This window comes from Cyrtonyx montezumae, unplaced genomic scaffold, assembly GCF_038088225.1.
Source record: "Cyrtonyx montezumae isolate F1298 unplaced genomic scaffold, pur_monq_1.0 scaffold_23, whole genome shotgun sequence".
In the NCBI taxonomy this organism is placed as follows: Eukaryota; Metazoa; Chordata; class Aves; order Galliformes; family Odontophoridae; genus Cyrtonyx; species Cyrtonyx montezumae.
Genome location: NW_027071970.1, coordinates 11156272 through 11169042, shown reverse-complemented (window position 1 = coordinate 11169042; position 12771 = coordinate 11156272). Strand labels below are relative to the sequence as shown.

The 12771-nt window shown below is 54.8% G+C and overlaps 1 protein-coding gene across 1 annotated transcript; it reads right to left on the bottom strand.

Annotated features, from left to right (window-relative positions):
• Window positions 1–12245, bottom strand: CUX2 (cut like homeobox 2). The gene is made up of 18 exons (XM_065739239.1): window positions 12209–12245; window positions 12000–12123; window positions 11087–11163; window positions 10931–10997; window positions 10721–10769; window positions 10490–10594; window positions 9727–9918; window positions 9590–9648; window positions 9469–9517; window positions 9264–9363; window positions 7917–8564; window positions 7211–7312; window positions 5444–6219; window positions 4856–5015; window positions 3989–4249; window positions 3522–3710; window positions 3167–3440; window positions 1–2570 (listed from the first exon to the last, which is right to left on the bottom strand). The coding sequence occupies exons 5-18, from the start codon at window positions 10751–10753 to the stop codon at window positions 1913–1915; spliced, it is 3606 nt and encodes a 1201-aa protein (XP_065595311.1). The 5' UTR covers window positions 10754–10769; window positions 10931–10997; window positions 11087–11163; window positions 12000–12123; window positions 12209–12245; the 3' UTR covers window positions 1–1912.
• Between the last annotated feature and the right edge of the window lie 526 nt (window positions 12246–12771).

Genomic DNA, 12771 nt, shown 5'->3' with positions numbered 1-12771 from the left:
TCTGTATTTAGTGGCTCTTTACAGAACTTGTTCCTTCCAAAATTGTTAACAAAGTTCATCGATCTCATAGAAACTTTTGAAGTACAGTACATGAGCCTATAACAAAATGTGATCAGTTATGTCCCACTAGCTTTTAGTACAACAGGATTTCCGTGTTCCAAAGACTACCCTAAGTGCTTCATCAAATCCCGTTCCACTAAAGCTAACACAAGCACACTACGGAGATCAGTGGGCAATGGGTACGCCTCGGGTGCGGGCAGCACGGTGCCAGCAGGGTGACCTCGGGGAGCTCGCACCGGTGCAGAGCTGAGCTTGCTTTTGGAGAGCGCAATGGGTTTGCTTTTGAAATTGCTCCCTGATGACCACCAGAGTATAAAAATACCTTCTATTCTGATAAAAATGTCTACAGTGGAAAACAAGTCAATGCATAGCTGGCGTTGAGCTCTCCCCCAGGGCCCCAAGGTGCCTCTCGCCAGGTGACAGACGGCGGAGGGGATGGCACGCTGCGTTCTTGGCGCTTGCAAAATGCATCGAGAAACAGAATGGACAGGAAACACTACAGAACAACCCACACAATCCACCTTCCTCTTCTAAAGGCATTTTGTTAGTGGGGAGCGAGGTGGGAACACCCCGGGAATGCGATCTGGCTGCTGGAGTGCTACTGCACCACTCCTGTGGCATTGCACCAGGTCAGCAGCAAGGCACCACTGTGCTTTGCTCAACTCAGCCCTAAGCACAGTGTAGGGCAGGAGCATGACTTGACACTCCAGGGCTTGTCCCAGCTCACTGAGACATGCTGTAGAAGCCACTGCTTGGGGACACGCCCATGACAATGGGATGTGGTCATGGCCAGGGGACACAGCCATGACAATGGGACACGGCTGCAGAAAGAAGACAGGGCCAAGGCAAGGCGATGCTCCCCCAGCCCACAGCTTCCAAACCAAAAAAGTGCTTCAGCCCCCAAAGCTGGACATGGTGCAGGGGGATCCCCAAGCAGGCCGTGTCTGGGCTTTTTGGAGCCCCCAGGCACTGGTGATTTCATTTTCCATTTGATGGTAGAGCACGGGGACCCCAAATGCCATCCCCAGCCAGCTGGAGCTGCCCCAGGTGTCACACCCAGGTACCTCTTCCCATCGCCAACACAGCCAGAGACAGCTTGCTTTAATTGGGTCTATTTTGCCTTTCCCCCCCACTTTCTGGCTGCTGTCATTGCTCAGGACCAGCACTGGCTGCTGACTCGAGGGAGCGTGAGGGACCACGTTTGTACCACGCTACATCTTGTTCCAGAAGGCTATTGCAGACATTTCTACAACATATACAACTGCACGTGACATTCTGTGTTACAAAGGTTTCAAAAACATACCACCAGATCTAAATACATACTCGATGGCATCAAGGTTTCTGATTTAGAGTCTTCACGGACTATAACACAGTCTCCGGATGGGGCAGAAGCGATGCAGTGTCTTACAGACAGATGTGGAAAACTGCTATGCAAAAGTTTATTAAATTTGGTCAGTCTTATAGTGCTTCTTGATGGCTTTGCTCAATAAGTCTTTTCTGTGGGTTTTTTTGTTTGTTTGTTTGTTTGTTTGTTTTTAATCTCATCCAGTGGCAAACTACAAGACTTCAGTGTACATTTAATGACACGACTGCTACATCATCTTGATTTTATAGCTATCTTTAATATCAAAGCAGCTTAAGCTGTTAATAAATTCCAAAGTATCCTTTTATTAAAATATCTAAAAGAGGTCTATAAATATTTTTCTTTTCTTTTCTTTTCTAAAATCGTTCCCAGTTTTTCACATTGAAAACAAAAGCTGGGGCGGCTTCGTGGACGCCTCCGCCGCGTCCACCTCTCGGTGCACACCGAATTTAACAAAATATAGAGAGATGTGTGTGTCTGGAAGGCAGCTCAGAACTCCCAGTCGAGGACCTCCTCGCGGTTGGCAGCCCGCTCCAGGCGGTGGATGATGTTGTTGAGGTTGGCCATCTTCTCGTGACGCCGCTGCACGCTGGTGCTGAGCCGGGGACAAGGGGCTGGTGGCAGTGCTGGTGACACCGGCCCGGCAGAGGATGGCCCTGGTGAGGTTGAACCAGCGAGGCCAGGCGAGGAGGCAGCGGAGGGCGAGCTGGGGGACACCTCCAGGCTACAGCGGGATGAGTTGGCTGATGACTGTGAGCCGCCAGGGTCGGGATGCAGCGGTGGTGGCGGCTGTGGAGGACCTCCCGAGGCCCTGGCCCGGCCTCCCCGCCGCGGGAGGGTGCCGGTGCTGGGGGCAGCGGCACGGGGGGCTCCCCCTTGCTCCTCCTGAGGGGGCCCAGTGCTTTCTGCTGTCCCGGCTGGGCTGCGTGAGTCCCGCCGTCGGCTCCAGTTTCCCACCTCTCCCTGCTCCTCTTTCACCTTCACCTCACCAGGGCAAGGCGCACTGAAAAGGGGTTTTCGGTCCTCGGTGTCTGAGTCAGGGCTGTGTGGGACCCTAGGCCCTGGGCCAGCTGCCCCACCACTCTGCTCTGGGTCCGTGTCGTTGTCCTGTGTGCCCTCCACCAGCATCTCCCGGCGCATCCGTGACCTGTGGGGCACAACCACGGGGCACTGGTGACCACACTGGCTGGGAAAAATGTCAACAGGCAGGAATACTTCGTGTTGAATGCTTCTAACGTAAAAACCTCGATTTGTCATTTATACAGTGATCATATCATTGAATCATGAAGGTTGGTAAAGATCTCTAAGATCATCATGTCCAAGCCCAACCCACCCCCACCATGAATCACAGAATCACCAAGGCTGGAGAAGTCATCCAAGATCTAGTCCAACTGTCCACTTACCACCAATATTTCCCCATTAAATCATATCCATTAGTAAAACATCCGAATGTTACTTGAACACCTCTAGGGATGGTGACTCAACCACCTTTCTGGGCAGAAGATTCCAGCACCTGACCACTCTTTTGTAGAAGAAATCTTCCCAACTATCCAACCCAAACCTCTCCTGGTGCAACTTAAGACCATTACCTCTCATCCTTTGGGCTCTTTCCAGCTTGCAGCCTTTCAAACTGACCCATTTTTGCACGTATTTTCCCCTATCACTTTTTTTTTTTTTTTTAGATATCACTATTTGAAGACATATTTCCGGATTGCTTTTTTTTTTAAAAGCAGCCACCCATACCTGTAGTTGTGGAACCAGTTGATGACGGTGTTGGTCTTGAGGTTGAGCTGGAAGGAGAGCAGCTCGATGGTCTGCTGGGAAGGGTAGGGTTCTAGCTGGTATGCTTTCTTCAAGGCTTCTTTCTCCTCAGGAGCCAGCACCACCCGTGGCTTCTTGATCTGCAGGAGGCTGAGGTCCTGGGGCTGCAGGCCAGGGCTGGCACACTCGGAGCGGGCGCCAGGGGACTCGCTGTCTGAGCCAGCACTCATCAGCCCATAGCGGCGCTTCAGGTAGGCTGCAGGAGAGGAGACAGAGCTGCGCGCCGCTCAGCCCCCTCCGCCCCACTCATCCGCTGCCACCCAGCCCCCATGCTCACCTTTCTTTTCCAGCTTCTTCATGTCACGCAGTTTTTCGACGTTGTGTGGGTCGTTGAGCCAGAGTTGCATGCGGACAAAGGGCTCCCTCCCCTTCAGGCTCAGCTTGTGCCATGGCTTGGGCCTGGAGAGGAGATCGGACACCGAGCCCTGCGTCAGGCCCAGGATGCTCTCCCCAAATAGCCGCTGGCCTGGCAGAGGAGAAGCAGAGGTGGTTAGAGCAGGATAGGTCCCACCACTGCCCAGCCAGCCACATCCCAATCACCCTGTCACTTCATCACCCTGTTACCCCATCTCCACGTCAACCCACCTCCCCATCACCCTATCACACCACCTCCCTGCCACCTCATCACCATGTCAACCCATCACCCCACCAGCCCATCACACCATCACCCAACACCCTATCAACAGAGCCAGTCAACCTGGAACCCACTGGCCTCACCAGCATCTCCCAAAATGGCGCTCGCACCTAAATTGTTGTCCGTCAACACCTCCTTGACCTTCTTGGTGATGGAGTAGGTGTCCAGTTCAGGAGACATGGCAACGATCTCCTGGATGCCCACAGGGCCTTGGCTGTTGGAGTTGGCCTTGCCCGCCAACACTCTGCCCTCAGGCTGCTGGTTTTCCTTGCTGCTCTCCAGGGCGAGGGTGAGGGGCTCCTGTGAACCCTTCTCATGCTCGGTGGGGCTGGGGGGCGGTGAGGGGGACGGCTGTGGGTCGGCAGGGCTGGCTGCGTGGCATCAGGGAGAGGATGGGTCAGTGGAACTGGTGGGAGGATGCTGCCCAAACCCAATAAAGAGTGGCAAGGATAAATCGGGTCGAGGGAGGGGATGGCAGCAGGAATGTGACAGTTACTTTTATTATTCATCTGTTATTTATTATTATTTGTTATTCCTGAAAGGAGGAAAGCTAGCAGAGCCTCTCCGGCATCTAAGGCTGAGCAGGAGGTGACAGTGGAATAATTAAAGAGAGAAAATACAATATTAACATAAAAATCCAACTACTTCTTCATTCCAGGCACAAAGCCACGGATTTTTGTTGCGTTTTCCCTCTTCTTTCTTTAAACTAGTTGACTTTCAAAACCCATTTCTGACAAAATAACATTTGAAGGAGCTGTGCAACAGCCCTATCTCGTCTAACATACTAATGAAGGGGGGGTTGAAATGAGCTGGATGTGTCAGAAGGGTGGCTTTGGACTGAAGGAAGAATAGTTGATGTCAGGTAGCCTGTGTGGGATGGGACATGACCAAATCCGCCTGCATTAGGATGTGGGAGATGGATGGGAATGGCATCAAGGTGTTTACGGAGCAAGGGACACGGCGGCGGCGGCACTTACCCTGGGCAGGGGTTGGCTGCTGGCTGATGCCTTGCCCCAGCTGGTCCGTCAGCCAGAGCTGCATGCGGATGAAGGGCTCCCGGCCCTTCTGCGTCAGCTTACTCCACGGCTTGGGCCGCGACAGCATGTCGCTCACACTGCCCTGGGACAGGCCCAGTACCTGGGTACGGTGCAGGCATTACGTGCTGGGCTGCTGCCTGGCCATCGTCCCTGCTGAACAGGACGCGAGCCCGGCCGCGCTGGGGCAAGGAGCACGATGGGTGGAGGGGACAGGGCATGCACTCGCACCCCATGGTGCGCCCAAATCCCTTGGTCCCAGCACTTGGTGCAGGTGCTGGGATCATCCGCAGGGCTACCCACTGGGTATGGATCATAGGGACAGCACGTTCCCTGCGGGCAGTGCCACGAACCAACTGGTGGTGGCCATCAGGAGATTGTTTGGGGTTGGGTTGGACACTGAGGGGACCCCTGGAGCACAGCTGGGACCCTGGCAGGAGGGGCTAGAAGGCATCAACCAGCCCTGGGTGCTGATGTGAACAGTTCCCACCCCACAGAGTGGACACCAGACCCTGCTCCCCAGGCCGGTACCTTCTCTCCGAAGATCCTCTGGCAGATGCCATTCTTGGCCAACTTCTCCTTGACCTGTCGGGTCAGCTCCAGTGTGTCCACCTCCCTGTACATGTACATCTCATACTGCTCTGGTGTCAGTGGAGGCACGGTGGGCTTCAGGGTGCGTGGTACATAGGCAGGGTAGTAGGACAGCCGGCCACCGGCCGATGGCTCCACGCCAGCACCCTCCACCTTCATCTCTGCCAATCGCTGCGGCTCATCCTCAGCCGCCGGCAGCTCATCCTCATTGGCTCCGCTCTCAGCAGGCTCACTCCTTGGCCAGCCTCGTCCGTTGGCCATGCCAGAGTAGCTCGAGGAAGAGGAGGAGAGTGAAGGCGAGACAGAGGTGTAGGGTCGGCTGAGCAGGCTGCGCTCCGACGCCCAATGCTGGTCGAAATAAGAGCCCGCATCACCGATCTCCGACTTCACCTTGCGGATGATGCTCTGCACGAAGGCAGCAGGTGAAAGGACGGCAAGTGGCGTCTGTGGTGGGCCAGGGCTGGCCCCGCTGCCCTCCTCCTGCTTGACGTAGGCTGGGGCGATGTTCTGGCTGACGGTGGCCAAGGTGGAACGCTCAGAGGGCGGCGTGCCCCCAGGCCGCCCGCTGCCCCCTGCCTCCATCTCCAGCAGCGCCTGCTGCTGTGCCTGCATCTCCCGCCGTGCCTGCTCCAGGATGCTCTTGATGGCGTCCTCTGAGCTGCTGCCACCTGCCCCATTGGTCACCGCTTGAGATGCTGACTGGTTTTTGGGCTCACCTGCAAAGAGGAGGAATGAGGGGAACCTCTGGGTGCAGGACTTTCAGGTGGTGGCTAGGAGGAAGAGAAGGCTCTGACATTTTGAGTTCTGTTTCTGCACTGTTTTTGGCTGGGATGGAGTTCATTTTCTTCCTAGTGGATGGCATGGTGTTGTATTTTGGGTTTAGGGTGAGAATAACGCTGATAACACACCTATGTTTTGGCTGTAGCTGTTTAGAGCTTACACTTAGTCAAGGACTTTTCAGCTTCTCATGCTATCCTGCAACAAGGAACTGGGGAAGCACAAGGAAGTGGGAGGAGATAGAGCCAGCACAGCTAACCCAAACTGGCCAAAGGGATGTCCCGTAACATACTGGCACCAAGCAGAACAACAAAACGGGGGAAAGCTGGCCAGAGAGGCTGGAAAGCAGCCATGACATTCCTGCTCCTACATGTGATTTCATTTTGACAACTGCAAAATAAATCTCCTTACCAACGATGACAACAAACATGTTTATTTTCCCTGCCTGTTTATCCACCTTTCCTGTCTAATGTAATTCTCCAGGATTTTGCCTTCTCAGCAGACTACTTGTTTTAATGTATTTCATTTCTTGTCAGACTCTGAGCAGAACTGCTTTAATGATTCCTCACACCACGTGGATCATGCGCTCTCATTTAATTATGTTCTGGGAAAGGCAGGATGGAAAAATTAGGTCCAAAGTTTCTGAAAGCTCAGGTACAAGGCAATGTGCACTTGTGCCTGAGTGTTTTGTTTCCAGAAATATCTACCAGTAGTTCTTTTTACCACCTCCCAGATCTCTATGGATGGCACTGGGATAAATGACCAGAAAAGACTCATTTTGGCCACTGCCAAGAAGTTGGGACTGTTGGGAGAAGTTAGGAAGCATTGCCAAGCCCTTGCAACCACCCTGAGGTCTCAGCATTGCTTCTGGACGGGATGGCCCAAGGTTATGTGCTCTGCAGTCTCCAAACACCTCCAGACAGAACTCACCTCCCTTCTGTGACTCGATCTCCTTCTTTGCCTGCTCCAAGATGTTTTTGATGGCGTCGTCGGAGCCGGTTTCTGGCGTTCTGATCCGCGGCGTGATGCTACCTGATCAAAGAAGCATGACAACAGATTTGTCACCAGCGCTGGTTCTACAAGCTCCACTTGTACATCAGGAAGTATTTACTGCTGCTCATGTTTAGTTATTTTTAGGGATGCTGGATTTAAGAAAAAACACCACTCTCCATTAGCTGCCAGCCCCTGCCGACAGCTCTTGTCCCCAAGATGGCATTGTCTGGCTCAGGACACATGAGATCAGATGCCACTACGGCAAATCAGAGCATTGCCAAGGAGCCACTGTTTCCAGAGCCAGGAATCATTTCATGACGGTGACATGGTCCCGCAGCACTAAAACTTGATTATTTTAACAATACACCCCAACAGGTTGATTTGTATAGCACGAAACATCCCAGTGGAAGACTAAGTGAGTGAAACTCATCCAGGAGTGCACTTTCCATTATGGGTTTTAGCATCCCCTCCCCACAGTGAGCAGTGCCTGGGGCCAGTTGGGACAACTCTTGAACACCACGGGTGACTTGATGCGGTGTCCCTATCTGTCACCATGGAGCTCAGGTGCTCCCGGTGTGTGTGCAGTGGTGGCAGAGGGGCAGTTCAGGGCAGGACCCGGTGCTGGGGACACCCCACCACTCACCTCTCTGGCGCACCTGGATAGTCCTCAGGGCCAATACGTTCTGTTCATCGGAGAGAAACTGCTTCATCTTGATGAATGGTTCCTTGCCCTTCACTGTCAACTTGCGCCAGGGCTTGGGCCGAGCCAGGATCTCACTGACAGAGCCCTGTGACAGCCCCAGCACGTAGTGCCCAAAGACCCTCTGGCCAATGTTGTGCTTCAGCAGCTGCTCCTTCACCTGGAAGGCGATGTCGGCCGTATCCAGCTGCTCCTCATCAGCTGAGCTGCCCCCGCTGCCCTCAGCAGGCTCATCAGGTGGGCTGGTGGTGGGTGGAGCAGTGCTGGGGGGCACGGAGCTGCTTTTGGCTCCGAAAAAAGTAGTGGGGAAGGGCAGTCCCCCTCCAGCACTTTCACTCTTGTAGGGAGTCCCATGCAGTTGAGGGCCCTTAGGGAGCAGTGCATCCCCTGGGAGCCGCTCTCCCCCTGGGAAAGGGGACAGCGGGAATGTCCGGGGGCCTTCAGGAGTCAGGCCAGGGCCAGGTGCAGCTGGGAGAGGAGTGGGAGAGGCTGGCTCATCAGCTGGGGGGTGTGGGAGCTGCTGGGGGGATGGGAATGCCTGCTCCATGCCCAGTGGGTCCTTCCCCGACTCGTCTTCAGAGGGATCCTCCTCTAGAGATGAATGAGAGAGACAGACACGCACTATAGTCCTGCCAGCAAGACACTCCTGCCTCAGTTTCCCTAGAAGGGAATCTCCCATCCCATCTCCAGGCTCTTTCTGAGCACCAGGGCAGGACCCAATCCCACTGCCTGCAAGCTATGTTGGACATCATAACTCTGACCATGGTGGCCAAACTCCAGGCTTGGACCTTTGCCCACGGCAGAGTTCATGTGGAGAACCAACTAAGTGGTTGGGCACTGATTTACAATGGACATCAATGTTAAAAATTATATATATGCAGTCTGACAGCAATAGGACAAGGGGGAATGGTTTTAAAGGGGGAGATTCAGACCTGATGTTAGGAGGCATTTCTTCACTCGGAGGGTGGTGAGGCCTTGGCACTGCTACCCAGAGCTGTGGGTGCCCCATCCCTGCAGGTGCCCAAGGCCACGGATTAACCCTGGGCAGCCTAAGGTGGGAGCAGCCAGCCCACAGCAGGGGTGAGGCTGGGGGGCTGTAATGTCCCTTCCAACCCGACCATTCCATCATCCTACAGTGTATGTGTGGATATGGCTCTTAGAGACATGGCTCAGCCAAGGTCTTGGTAGCACTAGGTTGATGGTTGGATCTGATGACCTTACAGGTCTCCTCCAATCAACGCATCTACAATCTACAGCACACGAAGCAATGTGTGGCTGCCGTTACCCTACCAGCGCTGGCCATCAGGCTGGGCTTCTCCAGGAGGTACTTCTGTGGTGGGTAGAATGCCTCCTTCCCCAGCAGCAGGGCCTCCTCCGGCTTCGACATGCCCTGCAAGGGGCAAAGCAGCGGTGGGCTGGGGCACCGGGGCTCTGGGGGGGGTCAGTGGGCCTCCCACATCCCACCAGGACGCCGGGCCCGCGCCACGGCACTTGCCTGGGGCAGGCTGCAGCTGGCGGATGCCACCTTCATGGCCTTCAGGATGCTGGGGGAGAAACAAGGGGCAGTGAGGCGGGAGATGCGGCCTCGCAGAACCCAACCACGGGAGCAGGCCTACCTCAGCTCTGTCTTGATCTCCTCGTAGTCTGCTTGTGCCTGCAGCTTCTCCTCCAGCTTCTGTGGAGGACACACTCATGGTGTGAAGCCAACAGAGTCAGATCAGTGCCCACCCTGTGCCCACCCAAGCCCCCACACCTCAATGGCTTCGTTCTTGGCGGCCAGCTGTCCCTCCAGCTCAGCGATCTGGTTGGCAGAGGATTCCTCCAGCTCCTGCAGTGAGCTCTGGAGGTGCTGGATGTCCTTCAGGAGGCGTAGGATCTCCCGGTCCTTGGCGGCCAGAGCAGCCTCCAGCCTTGACCCTGAGCATATGGAATAGTTCACTTTGTCCTGCTGGGAGAGGGGACAGAATTAGCTCCTGGCCACCTGATGCAGGGACATGGGGACTGCCATTGGCATGGGCTGGGATGGACTCTTCCCCTGTCCTCAGAGAGCTTCCATATTCAGCTATAGGGAGCCTACAGGAGGCTGGTCCCCAAAATGTGTGGGCAACATTATGACCTGAGATCGGTTGAAAAATGCCTGGATCCTTCCTGCTTCACTTCTGGGCTGCTCCCATAGTGGGTACTGCTGGATGCAAAATAGTGCTCCCAGGTGAAACAGTGTGCTCCTGGCTGCATGGGACCCTGCTGTCCATGATGGGATGCTTCTAACCTCCATGGTGTGCTCTGGGATGCAATGGGATGTTCCCAGCTGCTATGGGTGCTCCAAATCACTATGGGATGCTCCCAACCATGGTGGGATGCTACCAACTACCAACCATGATGGGATACTGCTGGTTGTGATGGGATGCTCCCAAGCACTCTGAATGCTCACAGCTGCAATGACTGCTTCCAGCCACTACGGGATGTTCCCAACCACTATGGGATGGATGTTCCTGAATGCAACAGGAGCTGCTCACCCCAGCAGCACCCTGAGGGGAGCAGCAGGCCAGGCGCAGGGAGCTGTTGACGGCTGCCAGCTGCTCCCTCAAACTCTCCACCTCTCTCTGTGCAGCCTCGGCACGCTGCAAGAGACCAGAAAGTGTGTCAGAATGGGCACCTGGTGCAGAACCAAATACCAACACTATGCCTGCCCCTCCTGAGTATCCTGCTCAAACCCCTATTGGAAATTTGGGAAATTCTCAGCTTACCTGGTTGGCTTTTTCAAGGTTGGTCATGATCATGGCCACTTCGTCTGCCCTGAAAGAAGAAGCAAGAGGCATGAGATGGCACACAGATGCCAGCCCAGAGGCGAGGGACACAAACTCAGTGGTTGGCAAAAGTTCTCGTAGGACAGGAGTGCATCTTAGATTTAGGGAGTGACCACAACTTGGGGTCTCTTCATGTGCTCTGGGACTCACTTGGAGGCAGCCTCCTCATCGTATTTACACCGTAGCTCCAGCAACTCTGTCTGCGTTGCCTTCAGCGCTGGCAATGGAGAAGAAGAGAGAAGATGGGAGTGAGAAGCAGGCCGGGGGCTTCAGCACTCTGTGGCCCCCACAGTACATCCTCTCTACCTGAATGGAGCACTTTGATTTTCTCCTCGGCTTCTCCCAGCCGCGCGGCCAGGGTGAGCTGGGCTTCCTGCAGCCCCCTGTGGAGAGAGGGATGTCAGCCATGAGGGTTGGATTTATGCAGTTTATGGTCCGGGTGCTGAAGGATGTGGTTAGTGTGCATGGGGAGATGGGTTGGGATTGGACTTGGTGATCCTAGAGGTCTTTCCCAGCAGTAATGATTCTGTGATTCTGTGAGTGGGCATGGCAGTGATGGGTTGGTTGTTGGACTTGATGAACTTAGTGGTCTTTCCCAACCTTAATTATTCTGTGATTGTATGGAAGAGGGAACGGCAACGCACATCACTACGGAAATGGAAGAGGAAATGGCAATGCACATCACTAGTACACCCAGGGCAGCCCCACACTCTCCAGATCTCTGACAATTCTCTGTCCCTAAGTGTAGTGTCCCCCAAACCCTGCTGGCCCCACGGTAACCAAGGGGGTTGTCCTAGCTCCATCTCTGTTCGGTGTCCCCAGATGAGGAGCCAAGGCAGGAAAGTAGAAATGCTTCTGCACCAAAATGCAACCCCTCCTGTCATTAATTAGAGGGGGGAAGCAATCAGGGAAAAGTTATACTGCATTATTTATAGCCCGTACTTGCCAGGAACTTACTCGGAGAGCTCTGCAATTTAGGGTTTAAAGATTCCTCGTTTGTTATGGGTGCGGTGCGTTAAGGAATAGCAATGAAGCACAACTGAGGGCGCCACTGGGAAAGCTGGGAACCTCACAATTAAAAGGCCGCTTAATGAGCTTCGTCCACCGGCCTCGATTGAAGCCATTCGCTCAAGGAGCACCACGTGGCACACCCACAAACTGCTGGGAGAGGGACAGACCGACGGAGGTACCGTGGGGGTCCTCTCCCATATTCACGTACTTTTGCTTCTCTGCCTCATTTCTCTGCAGCAAGGTTTCGGCCAAAAGCGCTTTGCTGTCGATGTTGGGGAGCGTGGTCTCGGCCGCCGTGAGCTCAGCTGCTGGCAGCGTTCCCTCTCTCTGCTCTGCGGGAGGGACGTGTGTCACACGACACGAGGACGTGCATGGGAAGCATTGATCCCATCCATGCACCGTCAGCACTTTGGGTACCTTTGGTGCCGAGGAGCTCCGGGTACTTCTTCCAGGGGCAGCTGAGATCCTTCAGGGGTGGATTTTCAGGCTCAAGGCGCTGGAGCAGCACCGGAGCAGGCTCTGTGGGAAACAGCACTTTGGCGGTCAGGGGCAGGGGACCCTCCCAACCATGGGTGCCACCATCCTCACTCCCACACCCTCCGCTCCAAAGGCGGCAGCCAACTGCAACCTGCTTAAAATCAGGGATGGACCCCTCAGTGCCGCCCCATGTTCCAGCACCACATGCCACCGTCACCATCCCAACGGGTGGAACCCTGATGCCATTCTCTGCATCGCCACCGTGTGCCACCACTGCCATCCCAATGAATGGAACAGAACACTTGGTGTTATCCCATGTGCTACCACCGTGTGCCACCATCTCCCTCCCAAAGCCCCCAGGATCCGTGCACCGCTGGGGTCACATGCAGGATCTTGTCCCCAAGCGTGGTGGCACCACCGGCCCTGGTGTCCCCAGTCTGGGTGCAGACAATGGCAGTTTGTGCCGAGGTAAGCAGGTGCTTTCAGAGCCGTATGTCTTCCCT

Coding starts and splice junctions, on each gene's coding strand:
- CUX2 (XM_065739239.1), bottom strand. CDS start 10,753: ATGATCATGACCAACCTTGAAAAAGCCAACCAG. Junction 9,364..9,468: donor CCAGCTGCAGCCTGCCCCAG/GCAAGTGCCGTG, acceptor TGCCCCTTGCAG/GGCATGTCGAAGCCGGAGGA. Junction 3,711..3,988: donor GTTGACGGACAACAATTTAG/GTGCGAGCGCCA, acceptor CTCCTCTGCCAG/GCCAGCGGCTATTTGGGGAG.